Source organism: Micromys minutus (assembly GCF_963924665.1).
Source record: "Micromys minutus genome assembly, chromosome: 22".
In the NCBI taxonomy this organism is placed as follows: Eukaryota; Metazoa; Chordata; class Mammalia; order Rodentia; family Muridae; genus Micromys; species Micromys minutus.
The window spans coordinates 36,068,761-36,096,627 of NC_137957.1; the positions used below are offsets into that span (position 1 = coordinate 36,068,761).

Consider the following 27,867-nt stretch of genomic DNA (forward strand, 5'->3'; position numbering starts at 1 on the left):
AAACCAATGGTCACTTATAGTTTTCAGACAAGAACTAAGAAAATTCATAGCCTACATCTGCCCTATGTGATATGTAACTGTCCCCTTCATAGTGACTGCTGGGTGTGGTCAACTTTCAAACATGGCAAGACACCAAGGGTCACCTAATTGAATCACGTAATATTTATTTCAATTTTCTAGGTTTAAGGAAAAAAAAGTCAGATACTGATGCTCCATGCATGCTCAGAGCAAGTTTATAAATACTCACTCAGTAGAATCCTAACACAAATCTGCATCAATGAAACAGGCGGGTATTATTCTCCTCTTGCCAATTTGTCAGATGGAAAGGACTAAAACAGAATGTTCCATCTATTTTAATTTTAAATACGATTGTCACATCGGGAAAGCGAAATAAACACAGTAAAATAAACTGTACAAAGGCAAAGTAGAATAACAAAAAATATTTTACTAAAACATAAGATTTACAGAAGTTTCCAGACAAGCCATACAAAATGGTCACAAGCTTTTCTTCGTCTTTTGGGGGTGGGGTGGGGGATGGAGAATCTACACTTGACAGCAAAGTCACAATGTTATTAGTGAGGGCTGTGATGTTTATTTCATGTTCCCATTTTGGTTCAGACAATCAAGCTTGTCCATCTACAGCGTCTAAAGTTAGACTTGGCTAGAGAGCATATTCTAAAAAACTGGTTAGCTGCATTTAACCACTGCAATTAGATCCCTTAAGGGGGGCGGGGAGGGGAAAGAAGGTCATAAAATTAAAATAAAACTACTTTCCCCCTAAAAAATAAAATAAAAACCAAACCCCTGGCAGCTAACCCTGACAACTACCTTCATTCACAGTGCCTTGTACTTAAACCATGATGGGAAAGGAGTCAGCACAGGAGTCCTGCTTCTCAGCATCTCTCAGCAGCCCAGATGACACCTCTAGCCTCTGCTCATGCTTTACGACAGTGAATCAGGACAAGACAGATTTGCTAATGTGCATGTAATCACCAAAGATGAAGATGCCTGGGCTTTTATTCTGTAATGTTTCTAAGACTGTGTCCATTAAATGCAAACAAAAAAGGGAAGAAGTCTTGGCAGAACAGGAGAAGTGGTGCACACTTGATGATCTGATCGACTTAAATATTGTTCATGGCGTATAGCCTAGTCCATGCTCTCGCTGTGGACAAAAACAAATATGCAGCTGTTAGTCTCTTTCCTAACACCATAAACAGCAAACAAATACAACCTGTGAAAATGTCATGCTATATATTCACCCTCCTAAATTCCTACCATCCCCTATAAACTGGGTTGGGTCAGTTTTCTGAATGCCTTCCTACCAAACAGTACAATTTAATTAGAAGGGGTTTTGTTTGTTTTTTTTTTTCCTAAGGTTCTTACTATATATATAGACTGGACTAGCTAAAGTTATCATAAACCCAGACTAGATAAACACATCATAAAATTCAACAAATGGGAAAAGTTCTTTTCTTTCTCAATAGGTGATTATGTTCCCTCACTAATTTTTTTGTAGCAGGAGGAAGTTTGCTGATTCCATACTCTCTAAGTGGACCATAAAAAGAACAGGTGCCAAGTTTTCTACTATCTTCACATACTGCCAGTACAGTAGATACTCATTATTGTTACATACACGTGGTTAAACACGGCACAATCTCCTTTTATAGATTATTTTTAAATAATTTGAGGTCATAAACAAAATATCAAATGATTAGAGACCCATCGTGAAAAGCAGAAGCAGGGAAGAGAATAGATAGGAAGTACCTGTTTCTATGGCTTGGGCTTCGTTGCTCTTCCACTGCTCGGCTACATCATTTGCTAATGGATCATCTGGATTAGGAGCACTTAACAAAGCCTGGATGGATAGCAGAACTGTCCGGATCTGCAGTGCTGGGGACCACTTATCTATGAAGGTAACAGGCCCAGTATAGGATAAAGTAAAGCACGAACAACAGGCCCAGAACTGCTGTGCTTCCCCCCCCTCCCCCCCACATTCTGGTGCTGTTAGCATAGGTGAGATTACAATGTTTACATTCTAGATGTGAAATGCTTAGGACAGAAAGGACTTGTTAATAAAAGCACAGGGTGACAAACAACACTTACCTTTCAAAATATCTAAACATATTCTTCCCAACTTGTCTACATTAGGATGATAAATTTTGGTCATGAAACGTACTTTAGGTGCTGCCATTGGGTATTCTTCTGGAAGGAATAGTTCAAGTTTAAAAGTCCCTCCCTCAAAGGGGGAATCCTGGGGGCCAGCAATGACCACATGAAAATAACGGGCGTTGCTCTCATCTGGTTCTGCTTTAATGCCAGGAACTGGTTCTGCCAGCAAACGCTGGGTTTCCTACAACAGAAAAACAAGAATACCTGTAAAACAAATGTCATCTCACTGGACACCAAAATTAAAAATAAGTTCACCTTTTGAAATTCTCCCAGTGACATAATTTTCACATAAAAAGTAAAATTTAAAAAAAGAATTTCTTTAACCTCTGCATCATGCCATCATACACCCAAAACAATAAAGGAATAAAAGGCTTTATGCTGGGCATGATGGTATACACCTTTAATCCCAGAAAAGGCAGGTGGATCTCTTGTGAGTTTGAGGCCAGTCTGGTCTACAGTGAGTTCTAGGACAGCCAGGCAGCCAGGGTTATATAGAAAAACCCTGTTTCCAAAGAACAAACACCAGACACGTAATAACAACCAACTGAATATAACTGCAGATTATCACATTCTAGATTAAATTAATAAAACCAATTTTGTGTTCACTTACAAAAATGACATCAGGGTTGCTTACAGGTAAAGCAACCTGTTCTAAATTCTATTAAAAAGAAAGATACTGTACTGAAGAGATGGCTCAGTGATTAAGGGAACTCACTGCTCTTCCAGAGGTCCTGAGTTTAGTTCCCAGCAACCACACAATGGCTCACAACCACCTGTAATGGGATCTGATGCCCTCTTCTGATGTGTATAAAGACAGCTACAGTGGAAAATAAATCTTAAAAAACACAACAAAAAACAAGCCATTAAACTCTTCTTAAAAATTTGATCATTTTTTTGTAGTCTAGGGCAATAATATCAATACCAAAATTTCTGGATGCCCAAGTCTCTTACATAAAAGTACAGTATTTGTATTTAAACTACAAAGATTTTCCTGTATATTTCAAACCATCTCTAGATGACTTGTAATGCTTAATACAGTGGGAAAGTTTTGTAAGTAGCAATACACAAAACAGGCAAGAATGACAAAATTCTTGTTCAATAAACATAACACTGCCATAGGTTTTCCAACCATGGACACAGATCGGTACCACAGAGGTACTGAAGAAAAGTTTAGGAAACTGGGTAAGGCAGCAACAGCACACACACCCTTGGATCCCAGCAATTAGACACATGCAAGCACATCTCTTGAGTTCAGAGACAGCCAAAGCTACATAGCTAAGACCCTGTCTTTGGAGGAGGAAGACTCAGAATACCTGTAGGGTACTTAAGTGGGGCACAAGACATAGAAATGGAGAAAAAGAAGGCAGTGTGTGCTGGCACATGCTGGTAAGACTGTAAAACTGACAATCTCTGAAGGGCCTTTAATACTCTGCAATAATTATACTACATCCTGTTTTCTACACCTCTCCTGAAGCCCTGCTTCCTATTTCATAAGAAGGCAAACATCCTTTAAGTTTCCACAATGACATCTGTACATGTACCTCCTACCTCTGTACCCATGTGCTTCTTACCTGTTAACTCTGAACTACCAGAGCACTTTGCTAAAGTAAGGCTTTTCCCCCTTGAGCACAGATCTCTCCGCACCTTCTCAAGAACAACACTCCAACAGCTCTCCAGAATCAGTCCTTTCCTATAGTCATACACATTTTCTTTTATTTTTCCTAATAAGAGAGAACAAGACCTGGACTAACAAAGCTCGCTCTCCTGACAGACGGCTATAAAATGAGGCCACTCTAAAGGCTTGTCATCTTCTGCACATGACCATTTTTCCCTTCGGGTCTTCTGCCATGCCATGCCATGCATGATACATCAGAAGCAAAAGGATTGAGCTGCCTCATCTTGCACTTTCAGCCTCTTCTTTCTGAACACCCAGCTTCAACATTTTAGGACAATGGAAGAAAACAGACTAACATACAACAGCCCAGTTTAATCTAATCTAAACTTATCTTTCTGACCTTTACCCCACCCTGGGGCCAAATTTTCCACAAGTCAACCCATCAGTAATCCATCTTCTCCGATATATATATATATGTAGCCTGATTTTTTTCTTACCTGCTTGAAGAACCACCAAGGCTTACTGGAGTAAAGGTCAGAGGCAAGCCCCTAGGTTGATTCCCCAGCAAGGACAATAATACTGTGTCTCACCACTCCTACCCCTTTGGTCAAGCCTCCTCAAGCTCTAACTGGCAGACTAAATAAATAACCTAGCCATATCCCTGGCTTCCAACCTCTACCTGCTACCTTATACTTCCTGGAACCAACTTTTACATTTATTTAAAAGTCAAAGCCTTGCAATGGATTCTTGTACTCTGCCTATCTTTCCAATTCACCTTCATCTATCCCCACACCCAGACTTTTGTTTGAGCCCATTTGATCTTACATTTCCTCAACCTACTAGACATTATTTCTATTTCAAAGACAAAGACTTGTCCTTTTCCCCCAGGAAAAAACAAAAAGGGACCCTAGCCTTTATTTTAAAGGGGAAAAATATGTTAAAGATCAGCAGAGAAGGAGAAGTTTAAAAAAAAAAACCCTAGATGGCAAATTTTCTTCAATTTCAGCCTTTTCTCAACTTTGTTTTATCCCAAGTTTCCATGAAAAAGAAGGCTGAAAAGGGAGAAAAGGGTCCAAGCAAGCACCACTCCCAGATTATACGTAGTAGCAGCTATTTAAAACTCTAACAAGGTACCCAAGTACCTCCAAGATCAGATCCTAAAATAGCTCAAAAATCACTGTTTGTTGTCAAGTTCCACATTCACACTCTTGCTATCCATTTACCTACTCTTAGTCAGGCACTCTTCCCAAAGAATGCATTAGTAGGTGTGTGGTGTGCACCTGTAGTCCTGGCAGCTGGGTGGCTAAGGCCAGAAGACAGCTTTACGTGCAAGGCCGGCCTGGGCCACAATACTGAGTCCCAGGCCAGCTACAGTACAAGACCCCATCTCAAAAACCAAAAAGTACAAAGTACCAATGTGACCTTACTGATCATAAAATGTCACTGGAATTGTGATCATAAAATGTATAAAACATCCCTCTCAAATCTCAAATTTGACACAAAAGATAATTTTATCCAATGAAACACTTTATTTTCCAAGTTTAGCATACACTGTAAGAACACCTGACACCAGTGTCTGAACTCCATACCTACAATAGAAGGAAATATTTTCTCCCTACTACCAAACACAAGGTTAACTGTTTCTAAGCAAGTCCACTCTTTGTATTTCATACTAACAGAGTATTTTAATCTTTTTTCACATTAAGTCTTCACAAATCCAGGTTTTAATCTACACTATGCACATGCAACAATTCAAACAATTCAAAACAAGCTAGCCATATTTCAACTGTTCTATAGCCACTAGATGCTAGCACCTACAAAGTAAAACATAAGGTAAGTTTATTATAGACAGGTCATTAAGAACAAATGAGCTTCAGACACATAGGTAAATTTTGGTAGAGCAACTTGAAACTACCAGTGTTTCCCACTCAAAAATAATCTGTAATAAAGGAAGATATGGCATCACTAACTGGTATAGGTCATGAAGGCTCTCTACCAGTCCCTTTAGGTCAGAGTTTCTGGCTGCTGCAATCAAAACATTGTCTGTAAATGACAAGTTGGGTTTTAGAAAACAGAAAAAAGCAAGGCAATTAACTACAGGATGAAATATTGGCTAATCAAAAAAAAAAAAAAAAAAAAAAAAAACATTTTAATTCTTCCAGTAAACACCACCCTCTAGTGGACACAAGATATCAACAGATGAGACAGAAACATAAAATACTCTTCTAAAAAGTTTTTTATTTCACTCCAACAGGTGAAGTCTTTGTTTTCCTTCTCTTTAAATTTACTATATGGTCACTTTTCTAAGCTAAAGCTGGCACCAATGTAAATGTCCTTAAAAGGGGCCCATTCTGATCTGGACTTCAAATGCAACTTTTTAAGAGTTTGAGGAAACTAATGCAAGCAGTCAAGCAGACTAAGCTAGCCTCATGTCTCTGTGTGCTGCTTCCTTCTTTGCCTCCTACAATCCCAGACAGGTCACTGGCCCATAGGAACCTTTTGACTATGCTTATCCAAAAATCAAAAGAAAATAATGGTTCTCAAAACACACTCCCCCTCTCTACCCTCTGGAATTTTGGGTGGCATATTCAAAGGAGGGGAGAAGGTATTTTCTAAGACATGTTACCAAGGACTAAATCTGAGATTTTTAATGTACTGCAAAAGCCTTATATGGAGGGTGAAGATGAGGCTCAGTTGGTAGACACTCTGCTTGGTGTGTAAGGAGCTCTGAGCTCAATCCTGAACACCACACACACCAGAAGGTAGAGACAAGAGAACGTGTATTCAAGGTCATCCTTAGCTACAAAGTGAGCTGAAGGGCTGGCCTGGGATAGAGACCTTGTCTCCAAAGAAAAGTTCCAAAGGGGCCAGTTAGAAATCGATACTTCTGTGATGTTCAAGGAACAAAAGCTTTGAAAGGCTAAGTATATATGCATGATTGTCAGGTTGTTCCTCGGGTCTACAAACAGAAGGAAAACCTCTCCTGGATTTCCACTTTCCTGCTCTTTATCATCACCCAAGCTGGCACAATGGTTTTTGGCGTACTTGCCCTAAGCTGTCTAATGACAAGAAACCCAGCGAGCAAATGGCAGTAAGTGCAAAAATGGAAACGTCTAGTCCAAAACACATTTAAAGGCAGACGTGGTGTCTTCTGCCTGCAGTTCCAGCATTTGGGGAAAGCTCAGGCAAGAAGGTTGTTTAAAAAGTGAGGCCAGCCTGAGTGGGGGGAGAGGAAGGAAGGATGGGGAGCAGAGAGAGTAATTAGCATTTAAGGCTAACTCAGATACTGACAAGAAAAAAAATCTTAATATCTCTTAATTTCCTTGTCTACGATCTCAAGTTTTCTGCCTCAAATAAGCATACCTAAACACACCCACTGTTATAGTTTACTCACATCTGTAAACTCCCTAAGGATAAGGACACACACTATTCCCAGATAAGAATGGATACAATGATCCATGCCAAGTCAATGTTCTACATGAATTAATCCTCATACCCATTTCATAAATGAGGAACAAAAAGTAACCAGTTAGAAAAGAACCAAACTAGGAAACAGCAGAGCCAAGACTGAATACAGGCATTGATTGGGCTCTAGTCCACACCTGGTTTCTTAATCTCTATGGTACAGACAAGCAATTAATTGACAGTGAACTATAAAGGTCCAACTGGTCTTCTGGAGCAATGAAGAACACAGGAGTTAAGAGGGGATGCTATTTGGGGACTGGAGAGATGGCTCAGCGGTTGAGAGTACTGACTGCTCTTCCAGAGGTCCTGAGTTCAAGTCCCAGCAACCACATGGTGGCTCATAACCATCTGTGGCAAGATCCGGTGCCCTCTTTTAGTCTGTAAACATATATGCAGAACACTGTATACGGAATAAAGCTTTAAAAGAAGGGGGTGCTTATTTTTAGACCTTTATAATCAACAGTTTATGAAAGAAGTAAATTTAAGCAATAATGTCACTTTTCCTCCATTTTACTGAGAAGGTAGTTTCATTAACACAAATGAAAGACAGGAAAAGACTCTTTGGTTGAAATCTGCTATATTAATCATACTGACCTAGAATTATCTATTATAATTTCAAAATAGCAACATGGTAACCACACTGACTTTAGATTCATGGCAATCCTCCTTCCTTTCAGCATTTGAGATTACAGGTGTAAACTATCGTGCTCTGATTACAGATAGTGGAATGTAAAACACATTTCTCTCCCCATCTTCCTTCCCTCCCTTCTCTAAGGAAGGTAGGTTAATTTCTGCTCAGTTTGGAGGCTGAGTGTAAATGTATTGCTGTATAATCGTGAAGACATGAGATTGTCTCCTCAGCACCCAAATGAAAATATACTACTACTCCCAGAGATAGCGCTGTCAGTTTATTTCAGAATTTGAGCATCACGGTCTTACAAGAAGTTATAACAAGCTATGATCAGATTAGGGCTCTTGCTGATTGATTTCTAAAGATATATTAAGCTTTATGGCAAATAAGTACTTTAAACCTCTATCTTTTTGTTTTCCGAAAGACTTCCAAATATTAACACCATAGTTAAAGATGCATCCCCTACTCGTTCATAAAACACTCACAAAACTTCTGATGGTAAAATTATCCTTCAAATATATCCAGCTCTGAAATTAAATTCAAGGCAGCTAGACTTCATTTTCATTTTCTCTAGTTCCTAACTGGATGAGTGAGGTAACAAAAACACTTAACACCCCCACCCATTTTTTTTGGAAATAGAGTCACATGTAGCCCTAGAACTTATTATTATGTAAAGACTGGACTGGCTTCTGCCTTCCCAGTGCTGAGAGTAAAGGTATGCACTACCACACCCAGCTCAACTTATTTTTATATAAACTCAAAACATTAAAACAAGACTGTAGCTAGATGGTAGGCGGCACATGCCTTTAATCCCAGTGCTAAAGAAACAGAAACAGTAGAATTTCTTGGGACCAGCCTGGTCTAGAGTGAGTTCTAGTACAACCCGTGCCACGAAGAGAAATCTTGTCTCAAAAAAACAAACAAAAAAGACCTCAAAAATTTGCATTCTATCTTTCTATTTTTCATAAAGTCTGTGTCTCAGGAATAATTTTACCAATGCCGGTATCTCAGAAGCCTGAATGAAAGTTTAAAAAACAAAATACAATACAGTTGTTTTGTTTTTGCTTTTTCAAAACAGAAACTTAGACCCAGCTACAGATGAACAGAACCCGGCCTGCTAATACCTGATATTCCCACCAAACCTCAACATTTAGAGTAAAAATTGATTACCAAGCTTGCCTAACCTGCAGGCAGACAACACAAGGTCATGCACCTGAAACACTTTGTTGTTGTTTGAGACAAGGTGTCTGTGTAGCCCTGCTTTCCTGGAATTGTAGACCAGGCTGGCCTCAAACTCAGAGAGCCACCTGCCTCTGCCTTCCAAGTACTGATGAGATTAAACATGTGCACCGTTTGCCCAGATAACATTTCTGAAATGTTTTTTAGCCAATGAGATGATGTTAAATCAATGCAGGTGTATTTGTTGAGAAAGTGGCAAAAGACAAAGAAGGTAATCCTTGGGTCTGGAGAGATGTGGTTCAGCAGCTAAGAGCACACCACCAGCTGCTTGTTCTTAGAGGACCCAGGTTCAATTCCCAACCTACCACATGGTAGCTAACAACTATAACTGTGGTACAAAAAAAAAAAAAAAAACACTCATAAGATAAAAAAGACAAGAAAAGGAAGGAGACTTGTGTTCAGGGTCATAAACGTTCTCTGCTTTCAATCAAGGCATCCACACTTGTAGTCACAACTGCTTCACTTCTGCTACTGAGTATCCAGTGCTTGTTATGAGGAGTTTCCACTGCTCATAAAAGGATCTGAGGGGCTGGAGAGATGGCTCAGCGGTTAAGAGCACTGACTGCTCTTCCAGAGGTTCTGAGTTCAATTCCCAGCAACCACATGGTGGCTCACAACCCTCAGATAATGAGATCAGATGCCCTCTTCTAGTGTGTCTGAAGACAGCTACAGTGTACTTAATATATAATAAATAAAAAATACATCTTTAAAAAAAGGATCTGAGTAACACTACAGGAGTCACTGTGACTCCTGTAGACCAAGCTTCTAAAACACTAATAAATGTGACAAGCTGACTTTTAAAAATGACTTATTTATTTACTTATTTATTTACTTAACATCCCAATCAGACCCCCTCTCATATTCTCCCACCCCCTTCTCCTCTGAAAAGGGGAAGTCCTCTCAGGTATGAACCCCACCCCTATCTCCCAGCACATGAAGTCTCTCTCTACAGGACTAGGGTCATCCTCTCCCAGTGAGGGCAGACAAAGTGGCCCAGTTAGGGGAATGGGATCCACACACAGACAACAGATTCAGGGGCAGCCCGTTCCGGTTGTTGAGGGATCTGCACGAAAAACCAAGCTGCAGTGGAGTAGGTCCTGCCCATGCTCCATCTGTGATTGGTGGCTTTATTTATTTATTTATTTATTTATTTATTTAAGATTTAGTTTGAGTACATTGTTACTTTCTTCTGACACACCAGGAGAAAGCACTGGATCCCATTACAGATGGTTGTGAACCTCGATATGGTTGCTGGGAATTGAACTCAGGACCTCTGGAAGAGTAGCCAGTGCTTTAACCACTGAGCAATCTTTCCAGCCCAGCTACATATATTTAGCTTGCATATTTTATATCCTAGAATAGTTGTAACTTAAGGTAGGGGAAGAAACAGGTCTGACTTCATCATCAATGACAACTACGGGAGCTGCTTGTTAAATGTTATTTCTGTACGTTAAATTTAACATCCCATGTAACACATTAGCAAAACTGATCTGCACTAAGTTGAACTTTAGTTAAAAAACAATCCCCCAGAACATTCATATTTTGTTCATACACATATTTCCTTTCCTTATTCCTCCTTAGTATTATGTTGGAGCTGTGGCTGTAGAAAAATATGGAAAAGTGAGGTAACAAAATGATGGCCACAGTAAAAGACTGTATGGTAAAGTATTAGCAAAATGAGACTTGTAGATATCCGCAGTTCCATCCATCATTCCTTTGGCCACTTCACAAGAAAATACCCTTGTTTGGCAGTAACACACACTCCACCCTCAAACTTTTATGAATTGCTTTGCCACCTTGATAGAAGTTGAAATATTAATTCCTCAATTTTTGATACAGGCATTCTCCTGTAATATCAAATACTTGGGTGTCAGAAGCAAAAGGATCAGGAATTTAAAAAAAAATTCAGCTACACATTGGTTTGTAACCCAGGATATGTAAAATCATGTCTAAAACAAAGACCAAAACAAAACAAAACACCTATGTGCCAGAATTCAAATAGCCAGGAGCCCACTCTGGAAAGAATATCCACAGTTAACACCAAGACAACCAACAGTGGAAGAGTTCTAATAGCAGCATCCTGTACTGGACACAAGAATCAAGAGTACACACAATGTAGAGCATACTGAATACATCAATGCAGTGATATCATCGCTGCCCAATTCTAAACCCTCTTACTAGCTAGCTCTCTGACTCTCCGAATGATTGAGATGCCTAATAGATGCTGTTCCTGCTCAAATTACCTAAAGCTGCCTTGGTTGCTTGGTAACCATATAGTCTCTAAAATTAGAGAAGTGAAAGGGGGACATGCTGGCTAGTCAACTTGACAGGAATGAATTATCTGAGAAGAGGAACCTCAACTGAGAAAATGCCCTCATCAGATTGCCTAAGGGTAAGCTTGTGGGGGCATTTTCTTGATTAATTACTGGTGTGAAAATCCAGCTCACTTTGGGGGAGAGATTAAATACCACCCCAAGCAGGTGGTCCTGGGTTGTATGAGAAAGCAAGCTGAGCAAGGGATGGGAAGCAACCCAGTAAGCAGTGTTCTTCCAAGGTCTCTGCTTCAGTTCCTGCCTTGGCCTCTCCTGACAGACTGTAACACATAAGACAAGCCCTAAGCCCTTTCCTCCTCAAGTTACTTTTTGGTCATGGTGCTCATCACAGCAATAGAAACCAGAGCAGGATAGGAAGTTATCAGACTGGGAATGGGGTGAGCCCCTATGGTTCTATGTGGGGAAGGGAAAAACAAATTAAGTCAATTATAATCTCTTATCAAAGACCTATATAGTTTAAAATCGTTTTAAGATAGTACTAAATTCATACTACAGAGATGAAAATCAGCTATGTAGCCTGGAATATTAGACTTTATGAGAGAGAAAAAAATTGTAAGATATATTTAAAATTGAGGCCTGCTCTGAACACCAAAACGCTGGCACTAAACTTACTAAGCATTTTATTATATTATTAAAATAAGTTAAGACTTATTGTTACTGAAGCTCCCCTTTTGTAGTATTTCTGAGGCTTCTAAGTACTGTTTGATAGTCTTTAGGAATAATCCTATATATAAATTGTGTCCCAGGTACATTCTCTAAACAAGAAATTTGTTACCAATGAAATCTAGTTTTGGTGTTTGTGGTTGCTGTTTTAGAGGGAAGGCATAATTGTTTATAGCCCAGGCTGACCTCTAAATCTTGACCCTGCTTCAGTGGAGTGAATTACTAGATTACAGGCATGTATCATTATACCCAAGTTCCAAGTTTTTAGTTTTAACTTATTTATAAAATGTGAGATTAGTTATACTAGTAACCAAAATCACAACCCGTCACATTCAAGAATGTTATTCTTATACAGACAAAAGCCCTAAAACTAAGGGTAAGCATGATGGTGAATTTAGGCCCAACACTTGGGAGGCAGAGGCAGGCCTACTTTTATAAGACTGGTCTCATAGCAAGTTCCTCCAAGACAGCCAGGGCTGTTATACAGAGAAACCATATGTCAAACAACCAAAACCAAAACAAAAAAAAAATTAGAAAAAAGAAAAAAAACTAAAACTGTACAGTTGCACTTGTTACTGACAGTGGCACTATTGGCTTCATTCCTCAATCTGGCTGCATCATTCTTCACAAATTGCACTGCAAACAACTCTCCATGCCCTAGAAGCTAGTGATCACACTTTTATAAGAGCAGGGACAACTCAACAATAACTGTCTCTGTACTGTTGGGGTTTCAAGAGCCTATGTCTTGCCACCTAGCAAACACAGTGTTTCTTTCAGTTGAATTCAGATCTCAACTGCAGCCACCACAACACAATGCAGTGCCTACAGATACCCCTAACATCTGTGCGTCTAGCAACATACAGAAGAAAGGGAAGTAAAGCAGCTCAATTTTTTGGTAAGAGATAAAATTTCCTGGTGTAATGTTGGTCTAAATCTGCAGTCAATTCATTTATGCCAACAGCATAATTTAGTTCCAGAAAAGAATTAAGACATACGGGCCAATGAGAGCTGAAGGAGTAAATTCATTTGTTGTATCCGATGATCTATTCTTGAGTCTCATTTCCAGGACTCATAACGAAAGGAGAAAACCAACTTTTTCTACAAACTTTCCCCTGATATCCACATGTGCCATCTCCCAACAGACACGGAGACAGACACATGCAATAAAATCCAAAGCAAAGAGGCAAAACCATATGCCACACTAAAGAGGTAATGTGTCCTGGCATGGTAGCTCAAATGACTTTGATCCCAGAGTTCATGAGGAAAGGCAGACAGATCTAAGTTCAAGGGCAGCCTAGTCTATAGGAGTTGCAGGACAGTCTAGGCTACACAGAGAAACCCTTAAGAGTGTGTGTGTGGGGGGGGGGTATAGGAAGTAGAACAGGAATCAGTTCTCACCTACTATGTTGGTCCTTGGGATTATGCTCAGGTTATCAAACTTGGAACAGACTACTTTATCTACCATGTCATTTTGCTAGTTCCAGAGTTGACTTTTTTTATTTTTTAACTCATAAAAAACAATTTTACGTATTGATTCTTACATGACATTCCCACTTTCCTAACCACTGCTGGTAAGTATCACTGGCTTTCAAATGTTTGGTTTAGAGTTAAACTTAGTGTTATGTATCCTATGTAATTGACTCAAAAATTCGACTCAGTAGGATACATATGGTAAGGTATTTTATAGTGAAGTAGAATCTTTGTAAAATCAGTTAACAGTAAGAATCTACACTATATAATTCAGCATCATGCTAGGCTCTGTTCTTTCACTTTAACCATCCTAGAGTTAACAGTATGCAAATATCTGTTCTCTCTCTCTCCCTCATGCTCTCTCTCTCTCTCTCTCTCTCTCTCTCTCTCTCTCTCACACACACACACACACACACACACACACACACACACGCCCAAAAAGGTAAATTGAGGGTACTCAAGCTACTATTTTGACAGAGGCAAAAGCCAAGCCAAAACAATCTGGCCCCAGGTTTTGTGCTTCTACTATACATAACCACACATCACATTCTCTAAAAGAATCAGCAATTTGCTTTAAGTATTAGAAGATAAATCTAAGCCCAAATGCCAACATTTTCATCATTTGGAAAGTCTAATGCTAGTTTAAAGAATCCATAAGTATTACTGAGTACCACTATACTTCAGAATATACCTTCTGTAGAAGACACAATTAACTACCTTATGCTGTCTCCACAAAAGCATGAACCCAAAGTACCCATGTTTGAGTCTCACTTATTACATTGGTGGAAGAAATGAGTACCTCCACGAGGAAATGGAAAGAGAATAGATGAGAACTCCCAAAAATTTATGTCTAAGGACTTAGGAAACCAGAGAGTAGCTATAAATGGTAGAAAATGTGTATGGGGATTAGGGTGGGGGTTGGAAATGATAATGGGACAGACTGTTCTGGCGTTCACAAACCATTTACATTTCTATTTAACAGCCTTCTACCTTTTATAGTGTGGCTACAGGTTATACACTTACAAGGACCAAAGCCAGAGTCACCAGGTTCTGTTGCTCTCTCTTCCAAACTGCTTTGATAATCTGTCCATCTTCCATCCCTTTTCCCCTTCCCCAATTTTGCTTTTTCCTTCCTCCACCCTCTTTTGTTTTTTAATGCTGTTTTACTATGTAGTCATAGCTGGTCTCAAACTTAGGCTGATGTCAATAATAAACATGGCCTCAATAGGACTGTTAAGGACTGGAAGAGTGTTCCAGCAGTAAAATGGCCTGGATTTAATACATTAGGCAAAGCCAGCCGTGCATTTATAATCCCAGTACCATGGAGACAAAGACATGCAGGTTCCAGGGCTCTCTATCAGCCAGCCTAGCTGATTAACCAGGTCCAGATCTATATCTTAAAAACCAGACTGACAGCTCCTAAAGAATGATACTTGATCACTGCTAGTGCCTGTTTTCTTCCTCAAAGTTTTTGTTGTTTAGTTTGGTTTTAATTTTTTTTTTTTTAAAAGAATTTGAAGGACTGAAGAGATGATTCAGGTTCTCTTGTAGAGGACCCAGGTATGGTTCCCAGTATTAACATGGCAGATCACAACTGTCTTTAATTCTAGTTCCTAGGGGATCCTGATACCCTCTCTTCTAACCCCAAAGGATCCCACCTTCACGTGGTGCATACACATGCATCGAAAACACTCATACCCATAAGATATAAACAAACATTAAGTAACAGAATTTGAAATTAAACAGCTTGAGAAACAAAACTTGGAACATGGTGCTATCTGCTCTATTCCAACTATCCAGGAAGCTAAGACAGGAGGAGGGTGTAAAGGAAGCCAGCCAGAGCAACTAAGTGAAATCTGACTCATATAAAGAGGTAAGGGTGGAGCAAGTGAAATGGTTTAACTGGTAAAAAGCAAAGCACTGCTCCCTAAGCCTACCAACCTGAATTCGACTCCTAAGACCCACCCACAAGGTAGCGAGAAATGACTCCCACAAGTACACAGGGTACACTACACAATTAACTATCAAGTCAAATTCAATCACTTCATGTGGATAACCTAAAAATATTCCCTGAAATAATTTAACAGTATATTTTTTTAAAAAGATAAATGGGGAGGGGCAGTGAGATGGCTCAGCAGGTAAAAAGCACTGCTAGATCCCTAAAACTCAGAGGACAAAAAGCACCAATGCCCAAAGGTTATCCTGACTTCATGCCATTGCACTCATGCCTGCATTCACATACACATAATAATTAAAAATAAACAGGAGCTAGTAAGATTGTTCGATGGATGAAAGGTGTCTGCCACTAAACTAAATAAGATACATGTAAACAATTAAAAATATAAACGTTAACTCATGTTACCAGTTTAAAAAATAATTTAAAAAAAATCTCCCTCTAGGATAACTGGTTTATATAACTATAAACGAACATACATTGTTGCAAGCATTCTACAGGGTGTTAGGGTGACTAATGTCCTAAAACAGAAGATATCTTTCAAATGAGTTACTTTTCTGTTGAGCTTTGTATCTAACACTAATATTAATATACATATAAAATATGTATCTAATATAAACACTTTCTACAAAGCAAAATAAAATCAAGTAAAAAACAGAAGAAACCTTTAAAGTAATCCTGTTTTGAAAATGACCTCATTTCCATTGCAATTGACAACATGTAGAATTAATTAAAAGAAAAAAAGCAATGCTAACATTTAATGTACTTTGAAACAGTACAATTCTAAGTATTAGGCTTCAGTGAAGGGGTATGTTTTCACAACTGTATACATTTCTTAGCATTCACCTGGGGCTGGTGGCACATAGCACTTGGAAGTTTAAGACAGGAGTTTGAAAGCCAGCCTTTCAGCCTCCAATTCAAGCATGATATGGGCTAATTGAGACCCTGTCTCAAACAAAAACCACTCAAATAGTAGCTAGGTATGGTGGCATTTCCCTCTCAAAAACCTGAGAAGTGGAGGCAAGAATGTTAAGTCTGAAAAGAATCTGGGCTACCCTGGTTTAAACAAACAAACAAACAAACAAACAAACCAAAACAAAAAACCCTGAAAAACAAAAAACCTTACACATTATAAATTAAAATAGATACATAACATAATAAAGTTAACTTAAAAATATTATAAACATGCTGAGCTTACTGGAAAAGGAAGTGAGTCTTAATTTGGTAAGAGGACATGTTTAATCTGGGGACATGGCCAGCCCCATTGTTTGAACATGTATCCTGTTCAGACTTGAGCAATGGAGCAGCCCAAGAGGAAAGCAGGAAGAAAACGCACTAAGAGTCAGTGGGTGGCTTATGGTCAGTTTCTGCACTGTAGTTGACCTCAACTCCTTAAATCTTCAGTACAAACTCTAGACTTAAACAATGTTTGGAGTAAGTGGATTCCTCTGTTGAAAGGACTGAACTTATATTAACAGCATGTACCCTAAAACCACAAAATGAATCCTCAAGATCCTGGCTAAACTACTTGGTAAACAGCTAAACCTCAGAGCTCTGGGATTTCAGACAATTTTAAGGTACTGGTGGCTGTTCCAGCTTCAAGGGGATCCAACACCTCTGGGCTCCACAGAGAGCTAAATTCATGAGCACATTCTCATACACACTTGACACATATTTAAAAGTTTAGATAAGGTTGGGCGTGGTGGTTCATACCTTTAATCCTAGTGCTCAGGACACAGAGACAGGAGTTTTTTGAGTTCCAGGGCAGCCATTGTAAGATCTTGTCTCAAAACCAAATAAATAAATAAATAAAAACAAGAAATAAAACAATACGAGAAAGCTAGATAGATTTAGCTAGATATGTATATAAGGTGGGGATTAATCTTTGACACTAATTTGTATCTTCACATAAACTATTTAATCCCCAGAACCAGCTCCAAAATCATCTTACAGAAATGTACACAAAAACATCTACAATGGTAGGACTTTAGATCACATTAGATTCATTTCTATCTAATATGAAGTGATTACTTAAAGTTATACTAGCATGTGCAGTCCTAAGCTTAATCAACAACCTACAAATCTGCAGAACTGAAGCCAAGCCAAGTACTAAAACATCACAAGAATATCTTATTACTATCTATAGGCAAGGCCATGTCAGCCTCTTTTCTGCCTTAAAAAACCGTCCACTGGTGGGAAAAAAAAAACAAACTGTTGGCTATGAAGTCAACAGCTCTCAGTTATCCTTCTATAACTGCTAAACTCTAAACAAAGAAATGGTCAAAGGAAACAGAAAACTTGTTCAAGGATTCTTTTCCTATTGATTATCACCCAATATTCATCCAATTTGGAATTTATCCAATATTGAGAGAACCAAGTTAATCATCATTCCTCACTAGACACCCAACCATGATTTAACTCAGGAGCAGGAAAATGTATCACTGTAATCAATAAACATAGAAATTGCATAGCAAAGGAAGCATAGAAAGGAACTGTCAATGAACTTAGATGAAAGGGAAGACTCATTTATTTTCTAGTATGCATGTGTATACTGCACATGGATGTGTAGGTAAGAAGAAAACTTAAACTTGCACAAGTCTGTTCTCTCTTTACAATGATGGTCCCAGAAGTGAACTCAGGTCATCAGGCTTGGCTGCAAGCATTTTTACTCATTGAGCCATCTCATCAGCCTATGAGGTTTTACATAGCAGATGAAGTTGGAACCCAATTCTACCCACAATAGAGACCCCTAGACTCCTCAAGATCATGTTTTTAGATGTTTCAGGGTGAAAAGGTTGACAATTCACAGATTATAGGTTTGTTTGTTTGTTTGTTTTTAAGTCCAGAAGAGGACAAAAGCCCCCACAAAGAAACCAATCTGGAGGAAGGTCAATGGATCTTATACCACTAAGTAATACTGGTGAAGCTGATAAAAGAATCACCAGCAGTGTTCATACACACTTCAGAGAGCTGGCCAGAAACAAATATTTCTGTATAAAAACAAAGTTGGATGAAATGTAAAAGACTTTTAAGTGGAGACAAAAATAATGAAATGATATAAGCATAAAACACAGTTTGTTCTGTGTTTTTGGTCAGGCAGCCATAAGCCTATAACTCACTACAGAGTCAAGGTCCTCTGTCTCTAATTCCTCAGTGATGAGTATGTGTACACACCCTCACACCCAGGTTATGGGGTACTGCTGAGTCCATGGCCTTGTACAGGTTAGGCAAGCCCTTTAGCAACTGAGCTACAAAGATGCCCAGTCCTACAGCAATGCATGTATGTAGAGGATTCTTTCACATGTTATGAAAATATTTCTTTGGAATTGGTGGTGTTGGTAACATGGCTCTGAATGTATCAAAAAACACTGAATTTCAAATTTTGAAAGTGCTAATTTTTGTTATATAAATTATATATTAAAATTAAACAAATGAATAACTTAGTTTTTCTTTCAATATTCAGTGAGAAGACATTTTACCTACACAGTAGAGACTGGACTAGCAAAAAAGGGAGAAAGACTTATTCATTTTCTATTACTACTTTTTTTAGTGTTTAACGCTTGGTACAATAACAGGATCTTTAGTAATATATTGACAAACTTCTAAAAGGAAAGAAGCAGGATGATTACAAATTTAAGGTCATCCTCCACAGCAAGTTCTAGGCTAGTCTGGAATACATGAGATCCAATCTTAAAAATCAAAATAACAACCAGCTCGACCTGGTGGAGCAGGATGTTGAAGGAGGAAAAGCTCAAATTCAAGGCTAGTCTGGGCAATTTTACTTCAGACCTTGTCTCAAAAATTAAAAAATAAAAGGGATGAGTGAGGTGGTGATAGATAATTCAACAACAGAATACATACACAAGGTCCTAGCTGCAATTCCATCACAACAAAACAAAAACAACAAAACATAAATAAGCCTTTATTGGGGGAGAGCTCATTAATAAGTATAGCTTTTACAGCCAACATTATTAAGAAATGTTAAGTCTTACTGTTGTAAACCAGTTTCCAACTGCAAAAAATAAAGTATTTTTTCCCTAAGCCAACACCAAGAATATTATTTGCAGGCAAAAGAAAGCTATATGAGGAAGGTAGGTTTTCTTATTCTCTCCAAAAGGGAGCCAGTCAGATACAAATACCTTCTCTCAGTTGAGAACACTGGGTGAAAAAAAAAAAAAGTCTAAATCTACTTTTAGTTCTGTTTAAAGTTAAAGTTAACATTAAAATGGTTTCACTGTGATGTGATAACATCTCGAATATCTCTTCCTGGTAAGAATCAGCTAAATATGGTATCATATAGTATTACACCACATCCTAGCATTCAGGAGTGCTGAGGTGGGGACTGCTTGTTTGAGAATGCTGGCCACACAACAAGACCTCATAGGGTAAGGGAGGGCAGGAGACAAAGGGAATACAAGAAACAGCTAGTGGTTAGTGGTAGTGACTGCTTCTTAGTCCTTTTCTTTCTTTCTTTCTTTCTTTTTCTTTCTTTCTTTCTTTTTTAAGATTTGTTTATTTCATGTATGTGGGTACACTGTTGCTGTCTTCAGACACACCAGAAGAGGGCATGTGATCCCATTACAGATGGTTGTGAGCCACCATGTGGTTGCTGGGAATTGAACTCAGGACCTCTGGGAGAGCAGTCAGTGCTCTTAACTGCTGAACCATCTCTCCAGCCCATGGGGAGACTTCTAAAGGAAATGTCCTGGTTGGAGTTTGGAGAGAAATCCCTACCAGACAGTGGAGATAAATGGAAGTGGAAACAGAAAACACGGAAGTGAATCTGGAGACTAGCACTTGGCAGCTAGCTATCACCAGGGTACAGAGTTCATTCTTAAAGAACCACAAACTTCTCTGAATTCAGGGAACTTGACTAAACCCACAAAAAACTTCAACACTATATTAGGTAAAAGCCTGTAGTTAAACAGTTTTGATAAAAACAAAGTTCTGATTAAAAAAACAAAACAAAACAAAACACAAACAAAAAAGGCCTGTTATGAGCACCTGCTGTTCTTGCAGAGGACCCACCCAGGTTTGATTCTCAGTATCTACATGGCAACTTCTAGCTGCCTTTAACTCTAGTCCCATGAAATCTAGCATCCTCTTCTGGCTTCCAGACACCAAGAAAAAAATGTAGTACACATACAGACAACACAAGCAAAACACTCTCCCACTCTCTCTAAAGAACCTAGATCCTGCAATTTGAACACATTTTCAATCCATTAGTCCACAAGATATAAAAATGCACGTGAGTACTTAGCCCAGGGAACCAAACCACTTGGGTTCAAATCATTGCTCCACAAATGAATGGGTCCCTTGTGCAGATGGTTGATCTATAAAAAAGGGATGATACACTAACAAGGTTGCTGCTGGAATTAATGCATGCAACATGCTTAGTTAGAACAGTGCCTAACTCGTTGTAAGATATTATTATTATAGAGAATAAAAAAACCTGTATGACCAACCTTATTTAAACAATCATTGCCACAAAGCTTGGCATGGTGCTTTATATGCCTATGATACCTTTATCTGAGAGGCCTAGACTAGAGGGCTGCAGAGTCCAAAGCCAGCCACATACTAAGTTTCAGGACAGCCTGAGCATGACAATTAGATATTGATGACCACTATGACAGTATCTGGTATCACCTAGAAGACAAACCTCTAGGTATACTTATGAAGGATTATTTGGATTAGGTTACAATTTAGGCACACCCATAAGGCATTACCTTGATTTAACTAAGGTGGGAAGACCTATCCTAAAGGATAGCAACACCATTCCTTTCCTGGGCTTGGTTTCTGGGCCACAGGAAAAAAGAAGGATGTTAACTGAACGTGGACATTCACTGTTCTCAGCTTCCTGTGTAGCTACAACCTTATCAGCTGCCTCAAACTGCCTTTAGAACTTCCTCACCAGGATGGACTGTATTCATTAACTGTGAGCCAAAATAAACCCTTTCTTCTGCTCAGAAATGTTTCAGTGGTTGAAAGTACTGGCTACTCTTTCAAAGGACCTGAGTTCAATTCCAGGCATCCACACTACAGCTCACAATGCTTCTAACTCCAGATCCAGAGGATGTGATGCCCTCTTTCAGCTTCTCTGAACACCAGGCATGCACTTGGTACACAGACATACATGCAGGCAAAATGCTCATACAAATAAAATACTCTCAAAATAAAAAATCCTGGGGCTGGAGTGATGGCTCAGTGATTAAGAGTACTCTTCTAGAGATCCTGAGTTCAATTCCCAGCAACCACATGGTGGCTCACAACCATCTACAATAGAATCTGATGCCCTCTTCTGGTATGTCTGAAAACAGCTACAGTGTACTCATATAAATATAATAAATCTTTAAAAAAATAAAAAATCCTTTCTCTTTAAGTTGTTTTTATCAAGAGTCTGTTTCATTTTGTTTTGTTTTTGAGACCGGGCTTTTCTGTGTAGCCCTGGCTGTATCTGTAGACCAGACTGGCCTCATAAGAACTGGGATTAAAGTCATGTGCCACTACCACCCAGCTAAAGTCTTATTTTCTTTTTTTGAGCCACCTTCTCATATATCCCTTATGTAGTCCAGATGACACTCAAACTCACTATCCTCCTGCTTCAGCCTCCTGAGAGAAGATTGCAGTGACATGTTACTATTTCTGGCTATATTCTTAATGCCAACTCTCTGAACACAGCATCTAAACAGTAATGATTTTCAACAACCCTAAAACTTAAGGTGTTATACATCAGTTACTGGACTTATGAGATATGTCATTACTTTCTCTCCACACTGAGTAGAAGACAAAAAGGCAAGCAAATCCGTTATGGAAGAATATGTGTCCTTAGAGTCTTACTAGCTTAGTGGTTTATTTTCTTAGCTACAATAGCTATGATCCCTAAATCTGTAAATACTTTTTGAAAATACAAATCGATTTGTCTAAAACTAACCAGAGTAACAAATTATAGCATTGAAAATTAAAAGAGACCTTGCAAATACGAACAGCCAATTTTCTTTTTAAAAGCAAGATATATGAGCAATTAGATGCTAAAGTAACATTTCAAAGTACTTTAGGGGCTGGCTATAGCTTAGCAGGAGCTTATGCTTAAAATGTGCAGAGCAAGCCTAAACTATAAAGTAACAGAGCAGAGAACTAAGAATGTGGCTGAGCAGGCACACTTCTATAATCTCAGCATTTAGGAGGCTGAAACAGGAGGAACACAAGCAAAAATCATCTTGCACAGTCCTGACTCAAAAAGAAATAAAGGGGAGAGAAGCAGAAAGCCTCACCATACTAGAAAGGAAAATTGGTAAAAAGAATGACTGTCCAATCTCAAGAAACTAGCTTGCTAGGTTGGTAGGTTGTCTGGTTGATTGTTTTTAAAATGGTCTCATGTATTCCAGGCTGGATGGAACTCAATAGAAAAGGATAACCTTGAAGTTCCAGATTTTCCTGTAACTACTTCCCAAGTATTCAAACTATAGTCCATGGGCCACCAAACCCAGGATTTTTACACTCTAGACAAGCATTTATTGGGTGAGCTACATCCCTCCCCCTAACTTGCTAGATTTTAATCAAGTTGTCAACTAACTCCCTGAGTAAATCAGCTATTTTATCAGACCATTTTATTGTCCATGACTAATTTTAAAAACACAAGAAAGTGTCACTTTGCATGTGATGGTATGCCTGTGATCCTACCACACTGGAAGCTAACACAAGCTGTCAAGTACAAGACCACCCTAGTACCAAATCAATCAAATAGGACTGGAGATAGCTCAGTGAGTAACCATTAACCTGGCAACCTAAGCTCTACCCCAGAATTCACACAGAAAGAGAACCAACTACCCAAAACAGTTCTCTGAACTCCCTAAGTATGCCATAGCCCATATGTGCACAAGCAATCAAGCAAGTGCATGCTTTAAAAAAAAAAAATGGGGGAGGGGAATGTATGTGTAGTCCTGTCTCTTGTGGAACTTGCTCTATAAACCAGAGTGGCCTCAAACTCAAGAGATCCTCAGGCCTTTGCCTCCTAAGTACTGGGTTCAAAGATATGCACCAGCACATCCTGCTAAAAATTAAAAAATTTAAGATCAGAATATCATATCAATGTAACATAAAACCTAAATGTACTTGTTCCCAAACCAGTTCTTCTTTATGATTAAAAAAAGGTAAAAGAAATCTCTTACTTTAAGGATACTTTCGAGTGGCCTTCGTTAGCTTCAAACTAAGAAAAATTCCAATTCTCTGTAATTCCAGCATTCAGGAGACAGAAGCAAGGTCTTAGTTTGAAGACGGTCTCGGGTACTTAGCAAGAACTTAAAGGAGAGCAGCAAGGGATGGGGGTGGGGGGTAATACCTTAAACTCAGTATTACACACACACACACACACACACACACACAAAACTATCAACACTGTTAATGTTGGATAACACAATCTTCACAAGTTAAAAGCTATCAATAAGCAATTAGTTAAAACCCTATAAGGCAGTTCTATAAAAGGTGAGTCATCTTGAAGGTAAACTGTTGAGCAGATGGGTGGAGAGGATAGCAAGTATTTGCATGAGTAGGAGAAGCAGCAGAACACACATGAACAAGTCCTGTGGTCTTTTTGAAAGGACACACAATAAAACACTGGTTGTCTGTAGTGGAGAACTGGAATGCTAAGGAGCACATGTGTGACCTTTATCCACTCTATATCTCCTAAGCCTTTGACCAGTTTGGTCTTAGTCTTTGTTGTTGTTTGATGAACTTAGAGGAGGAAAACAAGGTGTTTCATGGCTGGAAACAGAGCAGTTGGCAGAGTCCTAGCCTAGCATAAAAGCCCTGGGTTCAACACTTAGCACCACATAATTCTAGGTACAATGGCACACTTGGAGGCAGGAAGATCAAGGTCATTCTCAGCTACAAATGAAGTTTGATGTCAGCCTGGTTTACATAAAATCCTGTGTGCAAAGAAAGAAGAAAAATATTTTTTTCCACACAGTGCTGGTCCAAATGAATGCTACCAAACACAGCAACAATGCCAAATTATAATATAAAATCACAGCTACTGTAAGATTTCTTCCAAACAAATCTCATGTCAATTAGTATTTCAGTTTCCATCATATATGTATCAAAGATTCTCTTGGCCTTAATGAATGATGCCAAGATCACCCAAAGCCACATTACAGCTTTAATCAGTGTTAAGTGCTATACAATGAAAAGGAGGGGATTATGGGGACACAGAAACAAGACAATTAAAATTGAGGTAGACTTGTGAGAAAAAGAACACAATACAATAGCAAAGTGAGCAATACAGCAAAATACCAGCGAAGCCTCATGACTGGAAAAGTTAACCATTCATTGTCCAAGGTAGAGCAAAGCCAACACCATAACTATAGGAAAATAACTTCAAATATTAAGAGAATAGCTGATTCCTAATGTGTAGGGCTTTGGGCTGGGGTAGGGGTTGTCAAAATGTAGATTTTATTATGTGATGGGTCACTAGTTTTTAGCAGTACAGTAACATGATCTATATCTTTAAATTGTAACACTACCTACTGCTCACAAATAGACTAATGCAACAGGCCAGGATCATGAGATAGAAAGCATCATTTTAATAACTGCCTAAACCAACCAAACCACCTAACTCAAACTACTTAGTATTTGCAGGATAAAAATAATACTGCTAGGTATGGTGGAATACACCTTTAATCTCAAAAATCAGAGGCAGATGCAGAGAAATTGGGGTTTGAAGCCAATGTAGTGAGGTCTTGTCTCTTAAAAGAAGTACGTCTCTGTGCCTCAGCTATCCCTACCCACTGTCCTAGTCACAAGAACCCCTCCCTATACAATAGCAATCTGTTTGAAACAAGGTCCCACATTCCTATGCTGGCCTCAAGCCCCTAAACAGCCAAGGATGATTAACTTCTAAACCCACCTGTCTCTAGTCACTATATGACTGAAACAGGTGTGGTGACACAAACCTTTAACCCCAGAGAGACAAAGACAGGTAGTTTCTGAGTTCCAAGCCAACAGGTTCTACGGAGAGAGCTCCACCACAGCAAGGGCTACAGAGAAAGTCTCAAAAAAAAAAAAAAAAAAAAAAAAAATAACACCATAACACATAAACTAGTTTATATAAGTGCAGTGTTGAGGATGGAACTTAGCAGGACTTCAGGTATGCTAAACCTCTACATCTCCAGCCCTAAAGTTACTGTTCAAGATAAATTTTAATGTAAATATTTTCTGCTTGAGGTGTTGCATAGCATATATAAAAGCCCTTATACATTTTCAACTGAATCCCTAAAACTAGAAAAAAGATTTACCGATAATACAAAAAATGGATATAAAAAAACCTCTAATCTCATAATCTGCCTTAGTAATTGGGGGGTGGGGCATAAAGCTAAAAGCACTGAGATCAATTGATACCGTACTATAAATAACGTACTATAAAGTTATTATATATTACAGCATGGGTTCACCATTATCTTGTTTTAAATAAGGAAAAGCAAGCAAGCATTGGGTGCTAAATGAATTGAAGTAGGAACACTTCAATTTCCTGCTTTAAACCATTTCTGTAAGCATATAACCAATATATTCCACAGATTTTATTTTCTCATTCAAGGCCTTCATATTATTGTGGAATATCAATCTCCAGAATCAAGCAAAACTAAAAAACTAGATCAACTGTTCGATTTACCAAGCTTTTAGAGAACTGTATTCATTATCAATCTCTGCTGTTTAGTGCATATCGAAAGTAACAATAAATAAAAAAATTGATGGTCTGTGGTGAGAAGCAGTCGTCTTTTTCAAATGAAATCCTGGTGAATATGATCACTAGTGACTCTGTGCATTTATTATGGACCTTTCCAATGCATGAAAACCTACTTGGAAAAGATTCTGAGCTTCCTAACTGTAATAAACATTGTGTTAAGGCTCTAGTACTCAAGAAAAACGTATTCTTCCTTCCTAAAAATTTTTATCCTATAAAAGGTCGTTTTTCTAATTTAAGCACCTTTCTGTCACTGACACCCCAGCCTCACAGACATTTGCGTCTCCCACCCTTCAAAGAGGCCCTCCATTTACCTAGTACAAATTTCCCCTAAAACTTTGGAAGAGTGGAATAATGCTATAAATATATGTACACTGGATTACAGCAAGCAAAGTGAAGCTTCAATTTGGACACTTAACTGGCATATTGAGCAGTGGGTATTTTAACCGATTTCCTTCATAAAACACAAATGCCAAAAAAAATTTAAGATTTAGTTTCCTTGGGTTATAACACCTATGGAAACTGAAGACTCAGTGGTGTTATGTAAAGACTTTAGGAAATCAAGATACGAGGGCTCCCACCCCGTGGTTACATATGTATTTTTCAAAATACAGCATCCCTAAAGAACCACAGGGCCGTTCAAATAAGGCGCACAAAAGCTGCGAGGCAAACTATTTCACAGATTATCCCCATAACTGAGGCCCATGACTCTGAACAGAAAACAGTCTCCAAAGAGTTTGCCAACCGGAGTAATAAAATCACTTCAGTGATAGCCAGCTGAAATACCGGGAAGCGAACACGGAAGCCAGGGCAACCGGGCGGCAAGCCCCCGACCTCGCTAGGTGCGGGCAGTCAGGACGAACATGTGCGGTCGGCGGGCAGGACGCGCGGCCCTACCGGAGCCGCCTCTCCCGGCCCGCGGCCCCGCCCGGCTCCCGGTGTCCGTCCATTCATTCCGTACTCGGGACTGCCGCAGCCCCGCGTTCCTGCGGAGGAAGAGAAGCTCCGGGACAGAGCGGCCGGCCCGGTCCACAGCTCGCGCCCCGAGTCCAGGCCACGCCGCGATTCCCGCCCGCGGGTGAACAGAACCTGCCGAGGCCCGCACCGGTCCCGCGCCCCGAAGGAGGACCCGAAGTCCGCAGCCCCGCCCTCTACCGGGCAGCCGCCAGGCCTCCCCGGCCGTGGCCTCGCGGCCCGGGAGTCCCGGGTGTCCGGCGTTCAGAGGCGGCCGGAAGTCTCCCCGGCGCCCCCTCCTCAGCGCCCGACTTCCTCGCCGCCGAGGCCAGACCCTTCTCCGCGATGCCTCGAGCTTCTCAGGAACTGCGGAGGGAAGCAGAGAGCCCCGCGGCCTGGCGCGCTGGAGGAGGAGAGAAGAGCCAGAGGCCCGAAGCCCGCCTGGGCGGTTACCTTGATGATCCTGCGGGGCAGCCCGGCCATCTTGTCAGATCCCGAGTTCGGCCTCTGCTCTTGTCTCCGGCTCCGCTCGCCTCACGCACGAGTGGAAGTCCCGGGCTCCACTTCCGGGGAACGTCGCCGCGCCCGCCGTCGCTGCCTCCGCCGTGGCCCCTCGGGAAATGTAGTCCCTGCTAGGGC

At 39.7% G+C, this 27,867-nt stretch overlaps 1 protein-coding gene across 1 annotated transcript; it reads right to left on the reverse strand.

The window, feature by feature from the left end:
• Positions 1-425: 425 nt before the first annotated feature.
• UBE2N (ubiquitin conjugating enzyme E2 N) lies at positions 426-27,867 on the reverse strand. Its single transcript, XM_080935762.1, has 4 exons — positions 27,682-27,867; positions 2,104-2,350; positions 1,765-1,905; positions 426-1,162 (listed from the first exon to the last, which is right to left on the reverse strand). Exons 1-4 carry the CDS (start codon positions 27,709-27,711, stop codon positions 1,122-1,124), a joined length of 459 nt encoding a protein of 152 aa, XP_080791888.1. The 5' UTR covers positions 27,712-27,867; the 3' UTR covers positions 426-1,121.